This window comes from Hylobates moloch, unplaced genomic scaffold (genome assembly GCF_009828535.3).
Source record: "Hylobates moloch isolate HMO894 unplaced genomic scaffold, HMol_V3 SCAFFOLD_6, whole genome shotgun sequence".
Classification (NCBI taxonomy): domain Eukaryota; kingdom Metazoa; phylum Chordata; class Mammalia; order Primates; family Hylobatidae; genus Hylobates; species Hylobates moloch.
In genome coordinates, this window is record NW_026652281.1 from 82,320,131 (window position 1) to 82,341,608 (window position 21,478).

Sequence of the window (21,478 nt, forward strand, 5' to 3'; positions counted from 1 at the left end):
AATCCAAAGCTATCATAACTTATGGCTCATATTGTTGGAGCTTGGACCATTGGGAGGTCTTTCAGGTTGGCTCCCTTTGAAAAGTCCCCATCACTTTTATTAAGCACTTTTTTCTTTGTGGCTTTACAAGATACTCTAGCTCAACTTGTATTTTCTTTTTTTTTTTTTTAAGAGATATAAGACTATTTTTATTATGGAGAATTTATAAAATAGCTATGAAAATATAATTCTATTTGAATCAAATTAAACCATCTTCAAGAGAAATCAAATTATTATAAATTACATTATATTCACTATATTTTAGTGTTTGGATATTTTTGTTATTATTTTTATAGTTTTTTTGTTATTATTATTATAGTTTAAGTTTTAGGGTACATGCGCACAATGTGCAGGTATTCAACTTGTATTTTCTAACTTCAACCCTTGGGTCCTTTTAATGAATGTTGTTTAGAAACCAAGATTGTAGACCTAGGTGTGTTGATACAAGATGTCACTGGTTCTTGGCCCTCAAGAGTTTGGAACATTATCTATCTCTGAATCGTCTATCTATCTATCTATCTATCTATCTATCTATCTATCTATCTATCACCTACCTACCTACCTACCTATCTTTATATCTATTCATCCATCCATCCACCCATCCATCCATCCATCCATCCATCCATCCATCCATCCATCCATCCAGATATATCAGTCATGGGTTCATCCTGATATTTCCAACTTTGGGCTAGGACCACAAGATTCATGCTAGCATTCACCATTTAACTTTTGTGAACTACACTGAGAAACAGCCTCCATATATTATATAATAACACGTAAAATTGTTTCAGAATTGCTAATGCATATCCTTGTAGGAAAATAAAATATTACTCAGTAGAATATAGCATTTGTGTAGTCTTACAGCACTCAATCAAAACACTGTTTTTCAAAGTGACTTAGATGCAGACCTTTTATCCCCATCCTCCTCAGTAGGGTTATGTCTATAGGTAGATGACAGGTAATTTGTTCGTTTATAGACAGAGTCTCACTCTGTTACCCAGGCTGGAGTGCGTGGCACAAACTTGGCTCACTGTAATCTTCATCTCCTCAGTTCAAGCAATTCTCCTGCCTTTGCCTCCTGAGTAGCTGGGATTACAGGTGTGTGCCACCACATCCAGCTAATTTTTGTATTTTCAGTAGAGATGAGGTATCACCATGTTGGCCAGGCTGGTCTCAAACTCCTGACCTCAAATGATCCTTCTGCCTCAGCCCCCCAAAGTGCTTGGATTACAGGTATGAGCCACTGCACCTAGCCAGATGACAGATAATTTGTAATACAATGAGACTCATTTGTCACTGTCTGCATTACATCTGAATTTCCCCAACATCCTGGTTAATTTTTTAAAATTTGCATGGAGTAAAATTTACTCTTTGTGGTGTACAGTTTATTGGGTTTTGACAACTGTGTAGTCACATATCTATTTCCACAGTACCACACTAAACTGTTCAATCATCCTCCAAATTTTTTCTTGTTGCCCCTTTGTAATCAATGCCTGTCCTCCTCCCATTCTTTGGCAACCACTAATCATTTTCCATCCCTCTAATCTTTCATGAAAGGTGATAAAACAGAATCATGTAATATATAGCCTTGCTGATCCGACAGTCTTAATTTAGAGAAATGTATTTAAGATTCATACATGTAGTAGTGGAGATCGATAGTTTTTTCCTTTTTGTTAACAACACACTTCTTTTGTATGGACATAACACAGTTTATTACCCATTCACCTAGTGAGGGACATAAGATTTATTTCTAGCTTTTTGCAAATATGGATATAGTGGCAACAAATATCTACAAACAGGTTTTAATCACTAGTTTTCGGTTTTGTGTAATAAATGGCTGGGGTGGGACATCTAGTTCAAATAATAAGTATATGACTAACTTTATAAAAAATGGTTAAACTATTTTCTAAAGTTACTATGTCATTTTGCATTCCTAATTTGAGTAGCTCCAAATCCTAACAAGCACTTGGTATTCACGTTAATTTTTTTTTTAACCATTCTCATAGGTGTGTGATATCTCACTGTGGCTTGGTTTCATTTTTTAAAGAATTCTGCTGAATACAGAATTTTGTGTTGATACTAGGTTTTCCTATCTGAAATTTTAAAATGTAATTCCATTGTCATTTGCAACGATTACTTTTTATGACATATTATACTGCACTTATATTATTTCTTCCATTTATGTAATTTGTTACTTTGTCCTGGCTATTTTCAAGATTTTTTATTTATCTTTGGCACTACTTTTACTTCAACTAATTGGTCAGAATTTTGTATTGTAACTAAATAGATCACTGTAGTGTTACTCATGTCTTCAGATTAATTTCTCAGCACCATTAAATCTTTTTTTTTTTTTTTTGAGATGGAGTCTCACTCTGTCACTCAGGCTGGAGTGCAGTGGTGTGATCTTGGCTTACTGAAACTTCTGCCTCCCAAGCTGCCTCAGCCTCCCGAGTAGCTGGGATTACAGGCATGGGCCACGATGCCCAGCTAATATTTGTATTTTTAGTGGAGATGGGGTTTCACCATGTTGGCTAGGCTTGTCTCGAACTCCCAACCTCAGGTGATCCACCTGCCTCAGCCTCCCGAAATGCTGGGATTATCAGCGTGAGCCACCACACCTGGACAGCACCATTAAACTTTATAAAACATTCTTAAAATCCATGAGAACTTATAATAGTTTATAAGCTTTGAAATAAGAAAATCATATAATTCGTCTCACATGAATCATAGGCAAGAAAAAAGGATTTGTATGGGATAAAGTCTGAACCCAGAAGACATTAGATTTATGAGAGAAAAATTCAGTGTGCAATGAAAAACTAATTTAGCTTTAAGAATGTGGGAGGTTGCTAGTTTGGTAATAAATCAACAGTTCTCAAATTTCCTGTTGTGATCCATCATTTTCTTTTCCATTTGAAGATAGGTACACACACATGCATTTCTGCCTGTACAGTTCTCTTACACCTTTTTCCTTCTATCTTAGTATATATGTATATTCCATTTAATGCAAGTGAAAGCAAAGAAAAATCTCTAAGTGTTCAATTGGACTGAAAAAGGGCATGTGCAAAGAAAAATATTGAATAAAATTTTATAAACAATGATTCGGGATTTAAAAGTACGGCATTTAAGTATACCCCCATATAATCTTTATTAAAACTGTCATAGTACACCAGTAACTACAAAAAGCAGGAAAGAATATAAAATAGTAACCATGAGAATATTACCAATATTATTAGAAGTTTAGTTCTCTGGAAAATTGATATAAAGTATATTTACAATCTTTCAGATATGAGTTTTCACTTTGATATCTGTGAAGATGTTTTTATTTTTAACACATCAAATAATATTAAAGATTACTACTTCATTGTACTATAAAGGTATGCCAGTATTTTAAATAACTGACCAGTGTTTTTCTACTTAAGGAGCAATTGATGTAATAAATAAATTCAGAATATTCCTCTTTTACTTTAGTACAGAATACTAATGCCCTAAATATGTACTATATGCTTACACATATTACTGTTTTATGATTCAAACACAAAGAGCCTCTTTTAGATTTTCTTCATGTATTTTACATTTGCCATTAAACTTCCATGAAAATAAGTTGATATTAATGATGTTCACCTACTATAGAATGACCTCTTAGAGCTCTGATGCAGAAAAAATAGACTATATGTTTTTATATAAACACTAAGCATTAAGGTATAACAACTAATTTGAGAATTGAATTATGATTTGCTTTATACAAATTTCAAATGTTTTCAATACAAATAACGTGCTCACTGAGTAATTACTTGTCCAAACATCAATGCTTTTGCTCATTTGAAACACATAACAAAATAAATAACTGCTTTGGCTTTAGAGTAATCCTCCATAAGAAATACTCTTATTTAATTTTAAAGTCTGGGGATCTGTGCTTTAGTCCTTTTTTGTGTAAGTCCTGACACATTCAGATTTGAGTTCTGATTAAATACTTCCTCCCATTTATTCAATCTGTAAAGTCTGTTTCCCTATAAGCTCTATGGTGATTTTTAAGTTCTAAATTTTGGATAAAACTCTTCACATTTACTACAACTATAGAAATTCTCTAGTATGAATACTCTTATGTCGAGTAAGGGTTGAGCATCGATTAAATAATTTGCCACATTCTTTACATTTGTAGGGTTTCTCTCCAGTATGAATCATCTGATGTCGTCTAAGGTTTGAAGACCGGTTAAAGGAGATGCCACAATCCTTACATATATATGGTTTCATTCCAGTATGAGTTATCTGATGCACAGAAAGACATGAGGAATGAGAGAAAGATTTGCTACATGCTTTACATTTGTAAAGTTTTACTCCAGTGTGAATTCTCTGATGTTTAGTAAGGGATGAACTACAGTTAAAGGCTTTGCCACATTCTTTACATATGTAGGGTTTCTCTCCAGTATGAATTCTTTGATGCTGAGTAAGGCGTGAACTACAATTAAAGGCTTTGCCACATTCTTTGCATGTATAGGGTTTTTCTCCAGTATGAATTCTCTGGTGGACAATAAGACTTGAGGAACGAGAAAAAGATTTGCTACATGATTTACATTTGTAAAGTTTTTCTCCAGTATGAATTCTCTGATGTTTAGTTAGGTACGACCTACAGTTAAAGGCTTTGCTGCATTCCTTACATTTATAGGGTTTCTCTCCAGTATGAATTCTCTCGTGCTGAGTAAGGGCTGAAGACACTTTAAATGATTTACCACATTCTTTACATTTGTAAGGTTTCTCTCCAGTATGAATTCTCTGATGCACAAGAAGATTTGAAGAATGAGTAAAACATTTGCTACACGCTTTACATTTGTAAAGTTTTTCTCCAGTGTGAATTCTCTGATGTCTAGTAAAATATGAACTAGAATTGAAGGCTTTGCCACATTCTTTACATTTGTATGGTTTCTCTCCAGTATGAATTATTTGGTGTTGAGAAAGGTGTGAACGATGGTTAAAGGCTTTGTCACATTCTTCACATTTGTAAGGTTTCTCTTCATTATGGATTGTCTTATGTTTTCTTAGACTTGACAATTTACTAAGGATTTTCTCACCATTATTACATCTGTGTGACTTTTCTCCAGTATGGATTCTCTGAGGCTGAGTATGTTTTGATGACTGGATAAAAGTTTCTACACACTTATTACATTTGGCAGACTTCTCTTGAATAAAGATACTCTGATGGACATGGTTGGTGCATTCATGAAAGGCTTTCTCACATTTTTTACATTTGTAATGGTTCTGTAGAAAATGAGTTTTCTGATGTCTTCTGGGGCTTATGCCTTGGCTTAATGTTGTATCAGATTTATTGTACTGATTTTTCTCTGCAACACAAATATACTGGTAATTATTTAGGGTAGAGTCCTGCTTAAAGGCTGTCAAGGTTTTATTATGTGTGTGATGTTTTCTCAAATTATCTATTCCTTGACATTGATTAAGCAATGATGAATGAATGAAGACCTTTCTATATTGATCACAGGCAGAACAAGGTGTTATTTGTTGGTGAAACAAACTTTTAACAAAGATCCATCAAATTGATCATATTTAGAAATCACCTCATTTTTAAATCTCTCTTTTTCAGAAATATTTGACTGAACATTTACTCCAGTTCTATATTTTAATTGGTTTAAATGATTATTTGAAACATGGACTAAGTCACTATTCAGATTTTCCAAATTTCCTTTTAAAGAAAAGGTAAGTTTCAAAAATTGATGTTGACACTTACTTACAGAAACACATGGTTTAGAAAAAGCAACTGACATAAATTGAGTTTTTCCATGTTTTTGACTTCCTGTAACAGTGATGTTTTTGTTATAGGTAGTTGTCTTACATTTTGTATGTCCATCATAATATCCATTGTGACCTTCACACTTACCCTCACTTTCCCACTCTTTCCTTAAGTTTAAATTCTGAGGGCCACAGCTCCCATATCCATCCAATATCACTTTTCGGAATGATGCTTCTATAAGCTTCTTTCTTAAGAGGACTTGAGTATCATGAGAAAAGATTTCTGAAAGATAACAAAAGTTTTAAAAATTCCAATTACTAAATTCAGGTGAAAATACTTTATAAATCTAATACACAAGTTATACCATGTTGAGAACACCATGATAGTTGAATCAAAAACTTGAGGCCCCTATGTTTTCTCAATTGATATATGAACTTAAATGTAATAGGGTGACTAAAGCCAGCTGAGTTTGCAGCACCTAGGTGAACACAAAGCCAAGAATGGTTGCATTTAGAAGGAAGAAAGTTTGTTATATTTGTGCACCACAGCAAGTGCAGTTACACAAAAGCTTTTCGCATTCTGTTTTGCTCTCGGGAAAGAAAAACAAAAGGAGTAAAACATATGTCCAAAGTTCTGCATTATTTTGGGGCTATCTAAAGACCGGCCATTGCTTCCTTTAATATGTGGTGCTGAAGAAAATGGTGATATAATTGAAATGACATGTCAGGTCAACTGAGAACAAGCATGAATGCTTGTTACAAGAACAGAGAGACAGTAGTGCTTATGACACTCACAAAAGGGGGAGATTAAAGGCTCCTAAGAGAAAAAGAAAAAAGCAAACCTTTTTAATAGGAAAATACACACAGTAGTCCAGAGAAGAAACATCCTGACAACAGTATGAAGAATCTCCCAGAATGACTAGAGTGCCTGATGGGTATCAGTTTTCGCCTGTACAAATTCATTCCATAATAGATGGAATAGGTAGCTGTCTCTTACTTGATCAAAATATCAACAAAATCACAAGACATCAAAGTAACCAGAACACATGGCTCAATAAAAGGACCAAAACGAAAGTGAATCTAAAGAATCAGAATCTATTAACTAACATATTAATATCCAAGTGAAGCTAGAGAAGTAGAAATCTATTAACTAATTTTAAAATAATTTAAAATATCTATCTTTGTCTTATAGACAAGGTCTTGCACTGTCACCAGGACAGAGTACAATCATAGCTCACTGGAACCTCGAATTCCTGGCCTAAAGCAGTCACCCTACCTCACTTTCCCAAGTGGCTATGACTATAAGAACACACCATCACATCTGAATAATTTTTTAAATTCTTTGTACAAACAGGGTCTTGCTAGGTCATTTGGGCTGGTCAAAAATTCCTGGCCTCAAGGAATCCTATAGCCTCAGACTCTCAAAGTGCTGAGATGAAACCAGCAACTGAACCTGGCATTCTATGACTTCTTTAAGAAATGAGAATATTAACCCAACAACCATACAAAAGGACAAGGATGTATTACATAATGATAAAGGGTTCAATTCAACAAGAATTCTTACATATGCTAAACACCTATCCACCAAACTTTGGAGCACCGAGATTCATAAAACAAGTGCTTCTAGTCCTGAGAAAAGAATTAGCCATATAATAACAATGAGGTATTTCAACATCCCATGGACATCATTAGATCACTGAGGCAGAAAATTCACAAATAAATTTTAGACATCAATTCCACATAAGCTAATAGGCATCTACAGAATAGACCAATTGGACCTAATAGACATCTACAGAATATTCCACCCATTAACCACAGAACACATACATCCTTCATATGCACACAGGACATACTTGAAGATTGACCCTATACGCTCAGCCAGAAAGCAAGTCTCAATAAATTAAAAAGAAAAAAATCATACTAGTCATGCTCTTGGACTAAAATAGAATAAAAACAGAAAACAATACCAAGAAGATCTCTGAAAACCACAGAAATGCACAGAAATTAAACAACTGGCTCCTCAACAACTTTTGAGTAAACAATGAAATCAAGGCAGAAATTTAAAAGTTCTTTGAAATAAGTGAAAACAGAGAAAACACATACCAAAATCTTTGGCACACAGCTAAAGCTGCATTAAAAGAAGCTTATAACACGAAATACCTACTTCAAGAAGTCAGATCTCAAATTAATGACATATCATTAATTCTAGTGTAAAGACACTAGAAAAAGAAAAATAAGCTGAGCACAAATGTAGAAGAATAGAAATAACTAAAATCAGATAACTGAATTAATTGAGACCCCAAATTCCATACAAAGCATCAGCAAAACCAAAAGTTGGTTCTTTGAAAGGGTAAACAAGATTGATAGACCACTAGCTAGGTTAACAAAGAAAAGCAGAAGATCCAGATAAGCACAATCAGAAACAACAAAGGGGACATTACAATCGATCCCACAGGTATACAAAAGATTCTCAGAGACTTCTATGCACATAAATTAGAACATCTAGAGGAAATGGATAAATTACCAGAAACACACAATTTCCAAAGATTGAATATGGGAGAAACTGAAACCCTGAACAAACCAGTATCAAGTTCTGATACTCAATCAGTAATAAAAAATTTACCAACCAAAAAAGCCCTGGACAAGATGGATTCACAGCTGAATTATACCAGAAGTACAAGGAAGAGCTGGTATCAATTCTACTGAAACTATTCCAAAAAATAAGAAGAGACTCCTCCCCTCTCATTCTATGAGGCCAACATCACTCTGTTACCAAAATCTGGCAAAGACACAATGAACAAAGAAAACTACAGGACAATATCTCTAATGAATATAGACAGAAAAATCTTCAACAAAATAGTAGCAAGCCAAATCCAGCAGCATACTCAAAGTTAATTTACCACAATTAACTAGGCTTTATTCCTAGAACGCAAGGTTAGTCTAACATATAGAAATTTAAAAATGTGATTCACCACATAGAATTAAAATTTAAAAGCTAGACGCAGTGGCTCACGCCTGTAATCCCAGCACTCTAGAAGGCCGAGGCCGGTGGATTACCTGAGGCCAGGAGTTCAAGACCAGCTTGGCCAACATGGTGAAACCCTGTCTCTACTAAAAATACAAAAATTAGCTGGGTGTGGTGGCACATTCCTGTAGTCACAGGTACTCTGGTGACTGAGGCATGAGAATAATTTGAACCCGGGAGGTGGAGGTTGCAGTGAGCACTCCAGCCTGGGGGATAGAGTGGGATTCCATCTCCAAAAAAAATCACGATTTCAATATATATGAGATAAGCTTTTGATAAAACTTAACATCCCTTAATGATAAAAAAAAAAAAACCCTCAACAAACTAAGCATTGAAGAAAACATACCTCAAAATGAGAGCCATCTATGAGAAACCCACAGCCAACATACTGACCAAGCAAAAGCTGGAGGCATTCCCCTTAAAAACAAGAATGAGAGAAGAACACCCACTCTCACCACTTCTATTCAACATAGTAATGGAAGTACTAGCCAGAAAGATCAGTCAAGAGAATGAAATAAAAGACATCTAAAGAGGAAAAGAAGAAAGTAACATAATCTCTGCTGATATGATTCTACACCTGGAAAGACTGTGCCAAAAGGCTCCTAAAACTGAAAAGGAACTCAAGTAAAGTTTCAAGATACAAAATCAAAGTACAAAAATCAGTAGCATTTCTATACACCAATAACATGCAAGCTGAGAGCCAAATCAAGAACATAATTCCATTCACAATAGCCACACACACAAAGAAAAAACCGAATACCTAGGAATAGATCTAACCAACGAGGTAAAGATCTCTACAAGGGGAACTATAAAACACTGTTGAAAAAAATTATAGACAACACAAACAATTGGAAAAATATTCCATGCTCAAAGAAGAATCAACATCATTAAAATGGCCATACTGCCCAAAGCAATCTAGAGATTCCATACTATTCCTATCAAACTACCAATGTCATTTTTCACAGAATTAGAAAAAAACTATTCTAAAATTCATATGGAGCTAAGAGTCCAAATAGTCAAAGCAATCCTAAACAAAAGAACAAAACCAAAGGCTTCACATTATCCAACTTCAAACTATACTATAAGCCTACAGTCACCAAAACAGCATGGTACTGGCACAAAAATACACACACAAGGGCGGGGCCAATATGGCTGACTAGAAACAGTAGCGTTTGGAGGCTCCCATCAAAAAGAAGCATAATAAGTGTGTGAATCTTTCACCAGCAACCAAGGTATCCAGGTTCTCCCATCGGAACTGACTAGGAGGCTGGCATGATCCACAGAGAAAGTAATAACAGTGTGGTGCAGCAGCCCACCTGAGAGCCACATGGAGGAGGAGAGCCCTGTCCTGCCAGCCAAAGGAGTCAGTGAGTGAGTGTGCTACCCAGCCAGGAAAACCATGCTTCTTCCAGGGAACTGTGCAACCCACGGACTGGAAGATCCCATTCGTGAACTCATGCCACTGGGGCTTAGCATCCCAACCCTGTGCCTCTTAACACAGGGTTAAGAGCCTTAACAGCCTCTCAGCTGGAATCTGCTTAAGCCTACAGAGCACCTGCAGGGAGGGGAAACAAGCACCACAGCTGCATCTGCCTGCTGTCTAAGCCATTTGAGCTCCTTGGCAGAGGGGCAGCAGCCAGCGCTGGGACTCAAAACCGCATAACATGCTAAGCTCCCAGGCTGACGGAAGGGCAACATCCACCTCTATAGCTCCAGGCTGTGCTTTTCCCCTTCTGGAGTCAAGGAGGCTGCATGGCTTGGTCTCAAGATGTGCCCCCAACAACCCAACACACTGGCTATGGCAGACTGCAGCCAGAGTGCCTCTTCAGGCCTGACCCAGGCCATCCTTTCTCACTGCACAGGGCTTCCCTGCAGGAACTCCAATAACTCCAGCCAGAGGTTCAGGGAAAGAACACAGATCTCACTGGGCCTGAGCCCCTAGGAGGAGGGGTGACAGCAGTCTCTGCGGACCAACAGACTTAGCCTTTCCTCCTGGTAGTTCTGAGGAATCCAGGCAGCCCGGACAAGTGGGTTTTTCCCCAGTGAAGCACACTCCCTCCACCAAGGGACAAAGCACTTCGTTAAATGAGTCCTATTCCATGTGCCACCCAACTGGGTGAGACCCTCCAACAGGGGTTGTCAGACACCCTATACAAGAGCAATCCTACTGGCATCAGGTTGGTGCCCCCCGAGTTCAGAGTGGGACCTGACCATTGAAAGAAAAACAAACAGAAAGCAACAACAACAGCATTAACAACAACAAAAAGCCCCCACAAAAACCTCATCCAAGGGTCAGCAGCCTTAAAGATGAGAAACTCACAGAGATGAGAAAGAATCAACTAAAAAAAGCTGAAAACCCAAAATGCCAGAGTGCCTCTTCTCCAAATGATTGCAACATCTCTCCATAAAGGGCATAGAACTGGACAGAAGATGAGACAGAAGAATTGACAGAAGTAGGCCTCACAAGATGGGTAATAAAAATCTACACTGAGCTAAAGGAGCATGTTCTAGCCCAATGCAAAAAAGCTAAAAACCTTGATAAAAGGCTAGAGGAGCTGCTAACTAGAATAAACATTTTAGAGAGGAACATAAGCCAAAAGAACAAAGCTGGAGGCATCACGCTACCTGACTTCAAACTATACTACAAGGCTACAGTAACCAAAACAGCATGGTACTGGTACCACAACAGAGATATAGACCAGTGGAACAGAACAGAGCCCTCAGAAATGATGCCACATATCTACAACTATCTGATCTTTGACAAACCTGACAAAAACTAGAAATGGGTAAAGGATTCCCTATTTAATAAATGATGCTGGGAAAACTGGCTAGCCATATGTAGAAAGCTGAAACTAGATTCCTTCCTTACACCTTATATAAAAATTAATTCAAGATGGATTAAAGACTTACATGTTAGACCTAAAACCATAAAAACCCTAGAAGAAAACCTAGGCAATACCATTCAGGACATAGGCTTGGGCAAGGACTTCATGTCTAAAACACCAAAAGCAATGGCAACAAAAGCCAAAATTGACAAATGGGATCTAATTAAACTAAAGAGCTTCTGCACAGCAAAAGAAACTACCATCAGAGTGAACAGGCAACCTACAACATGGGAGAAAATTTTTGCAATCTACTCATCTGACAAAGGGCTAATATCCAGAATCTACAATGAACTCAAAAAAATTTACAAGAAAAACACAAACAACCCCATCAAAAAGTGGGCGAAGGATATGAACAGACACTTCTCAAAAGAAGACATTTATGCAGCCAGTAGACACATGAAAAAATGCTCATCATCACTGGCCATCAGAGAAATGCAAATCAAAACCACAATGAGATACCATCTCACACCAGTTAGAATGGCGATCATTAAAAAGTCAGGAAACAACAGGTGCTGGAGAGGATGTGGAGAAATAGGAACACTTTTACACTGTTGGTGGGACTGTAAACTAGTTCAACCATTGTGGAAGTCAGTGTGGCAATTCCTCAGGGATCTAGAACTACAAATACCATTTGATCCAGCAATCCCATTACTGGGTATATACCCAAAGGATTATAAATCATGCTGCTATAAAGACACATGCACACGTATGTAGCACTATTCACAATAGCAAAGACTTGAAACCAACCCAAATGTCCAACAATGATAGACTAGATTAAGAAAATGTGGCACATATACACCATGGAATACTATGCAGCCATAAAAAATGATGAGTTCATGTCCTTTGTAGGGACATGAATGAAGCTGGAAACCATCATTCTCAGCAAACTATTGCAAGGACAAAAAACCAAACACTGCATGTTCTCACTCAGAGGTGGGAATTGAACAATGAGAACACATGGACACAGGAAGGGGAACATCACACACTGGGGCCTGTTGTGAGGTGGGGGGAGGAGGGAGGGATAGCATTAGGAGATATACCTAATGCTAAATGACGAGTTAATGGGTGCAGCACACCAACATGGCACATGTATATATATGTAACAAACCTGCACGTTGTGCACAGGTACCCTAAAACTTAAAAGTATAATAAAAAAAAAAAAGAGAGGAACATAAATGACCTGATGGAGCTGAGAAACACAGCATGAGAACTTCATGAAGCACACACAAGTATCAATGGCCAAACCAACCAGGCAGAAGAAAGAACATCAGCATTTGAAGACCACCTTGCTGAAATAAGGCATGCAGACAAGACTAGAGAAAAAAATTATAAAAAAGAATGAACAAAGCCTTCAAGAAATACGTGACTTCACAAAAAGACCGAACCTACGATTTACTGGAGTACCTGAAAAAGATGAGGAGAATGGAAACAATCTGGAAAACATAATTCAGGATATTATCCAGGTGAACTTCCCTAACCTAGAAGTCAGGCCAATATGCAAATTCAGGAAATACAGAGACCACTACTAAGATACTCCATGAGAACATCAACCCCAAGACACATACTCATCAGATTCTCCAAGGTTGAAATGAAGGAAACAATGTTAAGGGCAGCCAGAAAGAAAGGCCAGGTCACCTAAAAAGGGAAGTCTATCAGACTAACAGTAGGCCTCTCAGCAGAAACTCTGTAAGTCAGAAGAGATTGGGGGCCAATATTCAACATTCTTTAAAGAAAAGAATTTTCAACCCAGAATTTCATATCCAGCCAAACTAAGCTACATAAGTGAAGGAGAAATAAAATCCTTTCCATTCAAGCAAATGCTGAGGGATTTCATTACCACCATGGCTGCCTTGCAAGAGCTACTGAAAGAAGTACTAAATATGGAAAGGAAAAACTGGTACCAGCCACTGGAAAAACATAAAAACATAAAGACTAATGACACTGTGAAGAAACTGCATCAACTAGTGCGCAAAACAGCCAAGTAGCATCATGATGACAGGATCAAATTCACACATAACGATACTAACCTTAAATATAAATGGGCTAAATGTCTCAATTAAAAGACACAGACTTGCAAATTGGATAAAGGGTCAAGACCAGTTGGTTTGCTGTCAGGACACCCATCTCATGTGCAAAGACACATATAGGCTTAAAATAAAGGGATAAAGGAAAATTTACCAAGAAAATGGAAAGAAAAAAAAAAAAGCAGGGGTTGCAATCCTAGTTTCTGACAAAATAGACTTTAAACCAACAAATATCAAAAAAGGCAAAGAAGAGTATTACATAATGGTAAAGGGAACAACTCAACAAGAACAGCTAACTATTCTAAATATATATGCACCCAATATAGGAGCACCCATATTCATAAAACAAATTCTTAGAGACTTATAAAGAGACATAGACTCCCATACAATAATAGTGGAAGACTTTAACACTCCACTGTCAATATTAGACAGATCAACGAGACAGAAAATTAACAAGGATATTCAACACTTAAACTCAGCCCTGGATCAAGTGGATCTAATAGACATCTACAGAACTCTCCATTCCAAATCAACAGAATATATATTCTTCTCGGTGCCAGATGGCACTTATTCTACAATCGACCACATAATTGGAAGTGTAACACACTTTTTTTTTCATGACAACTCCCACACCAAAACAGTACTTTATTTTGCAAATTTTGACCCATTATTACTCCCATGTTTTTTTTTTTCAGCTGTCAAGTATATAAGGTGAAGAGAAATTTCAGTTAGACAGGGGCTGCACCTGGAAAATATATTTCTTAAACTCCATAAACACATTTCAAAACTGCTGGGTCCCAGAAGTCCATCTATGAACTCTAGGGCTGCCAGCATCATGTGCAGCACATTAAAGCTACACTATCCAAATAGCTTATTAATTCTGCATAAATTAGGTCAAGCAATGTGTCAACCTGTAACAGACTGTGCACTTTAACTGAACATGGCAAAATATTTACTCTTTCGAACTTTACATCATCATTTGATGTCAAACAATGAAGCAAATCCCAACAGTATACACAAAAAACAGCTTTGCATTTACAAAAGATTGTTTCCCATACTGATTAATCCAGGCAGCTAACTCATTGGTTTATGCAACTTTATTGAAGAAAAATAAATCAATTACTAGCAGAGCTATTAATTGATCACTCATCCATTGACAACTTGCATCATTTATTCAGTGCTATATTAAACAGTGTATTGGAAGACAGATTAACTAATAGCTCCAAGCCTCCTAACAATTTAAATGAAAATTACAAAATGTTTGAGATCCTATTTTGGAATACAAAAGGTGTTTGACTTCCAATTTCCATTCTCTGTAGAACAAGAACAGGTCATTCCTTTATTGACATGCATAAAATACATCACATTTTCTGTTCTGCTGATGCCATAAATTCAATACCAATTCTCTAGCCACATCAGTTGTGAGTATAAAGTATATCATGTAACCTCAAATCTCTAACAGTGGAAGGCTTAAACAAGAATGGATGCTGCTAGAATAATGCCGTATCCTTTGATATGACAACTGAGCATCCATCTCCCTCCCCCTCAGATGATTTCTTCAGCATGTTAGAGCAGTGAGGAATGGTTTTAGTCTCATAACCAAGTTAGAGTGAAGACATTGACCACATAATACACATGCTCCATTTTTTTTTTTTAATTCTGAGTCTTGGGCAACTGTTCTCTTGTAACTACTTTACAGTTTCTAAAAGCATTTATTGTCCAAAGCTGGAAGAACTTAAGTCTTCTCAGATGAGCATGTGAATGAATGGAGGGAGGTAAACAAAAAATAAAATTAAAAAAGATGAGGTCTGATAGGGGAGCAGCCGGATAAGAAAATCAGAAAAGGAACAGTAATTTAAAGTTTATTCCAGCTATAATGCAGGCTATTCTGACTTTAAGGTAGCATCACATGGCATACTTCTGAGTCCATTCCTGAGATATTCTGTTGTACTTATCTCTGTCTGTTTTATAGATCCATGCAATCTCTGGCACTAGGGGGTCATCTGGGTTTGGATCACATAGCAGTGAACAAATGGATAAAAGAACTTTAGAAATTGTTAAAGCAGGCAACCACTGTGATCTTAGAATATCAAGACAAATGCTGCCATTACTGTTAATATTTGGATGATAAATACTTGTTGTAAATGCAACCTTAGGTGGTTTGAAGGGGTAGTCTGTAGGAAAATGAATTGTCAAAAAGAATACACTGCCTTGATATGGGCTGTCATTAGGTCCCATATTTGTGGCTTGCAATGAAACATATCATCCCCAACTGGACCTGCAGAACCTTGTGCTGGAGGGTCACAGGCCAAATCACTAAGTTCCTTATTAATCCGTTTCAGCGCCATAGTGTGTGCTTGTCGTCTGGCTCCTCACTCTCTCAGTGTATGCTCAAAGGTCCGGCCAAAACTCTTAACTATCCCAGCGGTGGCGCAGGATTGTCTCGTCTCACACCAGCTCTGCCAGACACAGGTGCAGAGGGGCCAGGGCCTCCCTCAAGCTGCAGCCTCAGCCTCCTCCCCATGCCAACACTCTTCAGCAAATACAAAATAACTGAAATCACAACAAACAGTCTCACAGATCACATTGCAACCAAATTAGAACTCACGATTAAGAAACTCACTCAAAACCACACAATTACATGGAAATTAAAGAACCTGTTCCTGCATGATTCTTGGGAAAATAATGAAATTAAGGTAGAAATCAAGAAGTTCTTTGACACAAATGAGAACAAAGAGACAATGTACCAGAATCTCTGGGATGCAGGTAAAGCAGTGTTAAGAGGGAAATTTATAGCACTAAATGCCCACAACAGAAAGCTAGAAAAATCTCAAATCAACACCCTAACATTACAATTAAAAGAGCTAGAGAGGCAAGAGCAAACTAATCCAAGAGTTAGCAGAAGACAAGAAATAACCAAGATCAGAGCAGACTTGAAAGAGATAGAGACATGAAAAATCCTCCAAAAAATAAATGAACCCAGGAGCTAGTTTTTTGAAAAAGTTAACAAAATAGATTGACCACTAGCTAGATTAATAGAGAAGAAAAAAGAATCAAATAGACACAATAAAAAATGATAAAGGGGATATCACCACTGACCTTACAGAAATACAAACTACCACCAGAGAATACCATAAATATCTCTACACAAGTAAACTAGAAAATCCAGAAGAAATGGATAAATTCCTGGACACATACACCCTCCCAATACTAAACCAGGAAGAAGTCGAATCCCTGAATTGACCAATAACAAGTTCTGAAATTGAGGCAATAATAGCCTACCAACCAAAAAATGCCCATGACCAGATGGATTCACAGCTGAATTCTACGAGAAGTACAATGAGGAGCTGGTAACATTCCTTCTGAAACTATTCCAAACAACTGAAAAGGAGGGACTCCTCAATAACTCAGTTTATGAAGCCAGCATCATCCTGGTACCAAAACTGGGAAGAGAGACAAAAAAAAAAGAGAAAACTTCAGGCTAATATCCCTGATGAACATTGATGCGAAAACCCTCAATAGAATACTAGCAAACTGAATCCAGCAGCACATCAAAAAACCTATCCACCATGATCAAGTTGGCTTCATCCCTGGGATATGAGGTTGGTTCAACATATGCAAATCAATAAACATAATCCATCACATAAACAGAACCAAAGACAAAAACCACATGATTATCTCAATAAATACAGAAAAGGCCTTTGATAAAATTTAACATTCCTTCATGTTAAAAACTCTCAATAAACTAGGTATTGATGGAACACATCTGAAAATAATAAGAGCTATTTATGACAAACCCATAGCCAACATCATATTGAGTGAGTAAAAGCTGGAAGTATTCCCTTTGAAAATCAGTACAAGACAAGGATGCCATTTCTCACCACTCCTATTCAACATAGTATTGAAAGATCAGGAAAGAGAAAGAAATAAAGGGTATTCAAATAGGAAGAGAGGAAGTCAATTTGTCTCTGTTTGAAGATGACATAATTTTATATTTAGAAAACCCAGTCATCTCAGCCAAAAAAACTCCTTAAACTGATAAGCAACTTCAGAAAAGTCTCAGGATACAAAATCAATGTGCAAAAATCACAAGCATTCCTTTACAACAAGAATAGACAAGCAGAGAGTTAAATCATGAATAAAATCCCATTCACAATTGCTACAAAGAGAATACCTAGGAATACAGCTAACAAGGGATGTGAAGGAACTCTTCAAGAAGAACTACAAACCACTGCTCAAGAAAATAAGAGAGGACACAAGCAAATGGAAAAATATTCCATCCTCATGGATAGGAAGAATTGACATCGTGAAAATGGTCATACTGCCCAAAGTAATTTATCGGTTAAATACTATTCCCATCAAACTACCATTGACATTCTTCATAGAATTAGAAAAACACTACTTTTATTTCATATGGAATCAAAGAAGACCCCATATAGCCAAGAAAATCCTAAGCAAAAAGAACAAAGCTGGAGGCATCACGCTACCTGACTTCAAATTACACTAAAAGCCCAGACTAACCAAAACAGCATAGTACTGGTACCAAAACAGATATATAGATCAATGGAACAGAATAGAGACCTCAGAAATAACACTACACGTCTACAACCATCTGATTTTCAACAAACCTGACAAAAACAAGCAATGGGGAAAGGATTCCCTATTTAATAAATGGTGCTGGGAAAACTGACTAGCCATATGCAGAAAACAGAAACTAGACCCTTTTCTTGCACCTTATACAAAAATTAACTCAAGATGGACTAAAGACTTAAATGTAAAACCCAAAACCATAAAAACCCTAGAAGAAAATCTTCGCAATACTATTGAGGACACAGACGTGGGCAAAGACTTCATGACTAAAACACCAAAAGCAATTGCAACAAAAACCCAAATTGACAAATGGGATCTAATTAAACTAAAAGCCTGGTTACCTACAGAATGGGAGAAAATGTTTACAATCCACCCATCTGACAAAGGTCTAATATCCAGAATTTATAAGAAACTTAAACAAATTCACAAGAAAAAAACAACCCCATCAAAAAGTAGGCAAAGGATATGAGCAGACACTTCTTAAAAGAAGACATTTATGCAGCCAACAAATATAAGAAAAACATCTCAACATCACTGATCAGATACATGCAAATCAAAACCATAATGAGACACCATCTCATGCCAGTCAGAACGGCAATCATTAAAAAGTCAAGAAACAACAGATGCTGGCCAGGCTGCAGAGAAATGGAAATGCTTTTACAATGTTAGTGGGAATGTAAATTAGTTCAACCACTGTGGAAGACAGTGTGGTGATTCCTCAAGGATCAAGAATCAGAAGTACTATTTGACCCAGCAATCCCATTACTGGGTATATACCCAAAGGAATATAAATCATTCTACTATAAAGACACATGCACATGTACGTTTGTTGCAGCACTATTTACAATAGCAAAGACATGGAACCAACCCAAATACCCATCAATGATAGACTGGATAAAGAAAATGTGGTACATAAACACCATGGAATACTATGAAGCCATAAAAAGGAACGAGAGCATGTCCTTTGCAGGGACATGGATGAAGCTGGAAGCCATCATCCTCAGCAAACTAACACAGGGACAGAAAACCAAAACACTGCATGTTCTTGCTTATAAGTGGGAGTTGAACAATGAGAACACATGGACACAGAGAGGAGAACAACACACACCATGGCCTGGTGGGGGCTGGGGGGTGAGGGGAAGGAACATAGAGGATGGGTCAATAGGTGCAGAAAACCACCATGGCACACATATACCTATGTAACAAACCTGCATGTTCTGCAAATGTATCCCCCATTTTTTTTTTTTCTTTTGAGGAAATAAAGAAAAACAAAATTTTTTTTTTTAAAAAGGACACATAGATCGATGGAACAGAATAGAGTACCCAGAAATAAATAGAGGCACAGGCTTACAATCATCTGATGTTCCACAAAGTCAACAAAAATAAGCAATAGTGAAAGGACTCCCTATTTAATAAATGGTTCTGGGATGACTGACTAACGATATGCAGACGAATGAACATAGACTCCTACATTTCACCATATATAAAAATTAACTCAAGATTATTAAAGATTTAAATTCAGAAATTTAAAAAAATAAAAATACTAGAAGAAAATCTGGCAAATACCATTCTAGACATTGACTTTGGCAAAGAATTTATGGCTAAATTCTCAAAAGCAATTGTAACAAAACAAAAATTGACAAATGGGACCTAACTAAAGAGTTTCTGCACAGCAAAAGAAACTGTGAACAGAATCAATAACCTGCAGAATGGGAGAAGATATTTACAAACTATGAACCTCACAAAGGCCTAATTCCAGAATCCATATGAAATTTAAATTAACAAGAAAAAAAATAACCCCATTAAAAAGTGGGCAAAAGGCAAGAGCAGACACTTCTCAAAAGAAGACATACAAGCAGCCAACAGGCATATGAAAAAATGTTACACATCACTACCCATCAGAAAAATGCAAATCAAAACCACACTGAGATACCATCTCAGAATAGTAATTATTGAAAAGTCAAAAAACAGATGCTGGCAAGTGCCAGCAGTAAAGATAATACTTATACACTGCTGAAGGGAATGTAATTAAATTAGCTCAGTCACTGTGAAAAACAGTTTGGAGATTTCTGAAAGAACTCAGAACTACCATTTGACCCAATAATTCTATTACTCAGTATATACCCAATGGAAAATGAATTGTTCTACCAAAAAGTCACATGCACTCATATGTTCATCACAGCACTATTCACAATAGCAAAAACATGGAATCAGCCTAGGTGCCCATCAGTGGTGGACTGTCTAAAGAAAATGTGGTAAATATACACCGTGGAATACTATGCAGCCATAAAAAAAGAATAAAATCATGTCCTTTGCAGCAACATGGATGCAGCTGTTATCCTAAGTAAATTAACACAGGAACAGAAAACCAAAGACCATGTTCTTATAAGTGGGAACTAAACATCGGGTACATATGGACATAAAGATGGGGAAAAGAGACAATGGGGACTCATGGGGGCAGTAAAGGAAGGAAGCAAGGGCTGAAAAACTACCTATTAGGCACTATGCTCATTACCTGGATGATGGGATCATTCAGACATCAAACCAGTGTCATGCAATATACCCATGTAATGAACCAACACATGTACACTTTGAATCTAAAATAAAAGTCAAAAGTGTATTAAAAGAAAAAAGAAACAGAAAAAAAATGGGGTCTTACTCTGTCACTCAGACTGGAGTACACTGGTACAATCATAGCTCAATGTAGCCTAGCCTCAAATTCCTGGGGTAAAGCAATCCTCCTGACACAGCCTCCTGAGTCACTGGGACTACAGGCACATGCCACAACAACAAATTAAAAAAAAAAATCTTAGACACAGGTTCTTACAATACTGCCCAGGCTGGCCTCAAGTGATCCTCCTGCCTTAGCCTCCAAAGTAGCTGGGATTACATGCACACACCACTCTGCCTAGCAAAATATCTATTTTAAACATGCTCAACCAGTTAAAGGAGAACACAGACAAATTAACAAAGGAAGACAAAAATGCATGAAGAAAATGAGGTTATGAACAGAGATTAAAACTATAAAAACACAAAGTATGGAGCTGAAAAATAACTAAATTTAAGGATTCACTAGAGGGTTCAACAGCAGACTTGATCTAGCAGAAAAATAACCCAACAAGCTTGATAACAGGTTATTTGAAAGTATATGGTCAGGACAGCAAAAAGAAAAAAAA

General features: G+C 36.9%; 1 protein-coding gene and 1 pseudogene across 6 annotated transcripts in view; both read right to left on the minus strand.

The window, feature by feature from the left end:
* The window catches only part of KRBOX5 (KRAB box domain containing 5), an 89,634-nt gene that overhangs the window by 3,301 nt on the left and 64,855 nt on the right, over positions 1-21,478 (minus strand). For 4 of the 6 annotated variants that reach the window (XM_058440948.1, XM_058440946.1, XM_058440947.1 and 1 more), the window contains 2 exons: positions 5,927-6,061; positions 151-5,375 (listed from right to left, as the gene is read on the minus strand). In XM_058440948.1, coding sequence (XP_058296931.1) covers positions 4,111-5,375; positions 5,927-6,061 — 1,400 coding nt within the window. In that variant the 3' untranslated portion in view covers positions 151-4,110. Of the gene's footprint in view, positions 1-150; positions 5,376-5,926; positions 6,062-21,478 lie in introns of those variants that run through there. The other 2 variants (XM_032157250.2, XM_032157249.2) reach the window with 1 other exon arrangement.
* Positions 15,009-16,225, minus strand: LOC116471207 (ubiquitin-conjugating enzyme E2 D3-like; annotated as a pseudogene).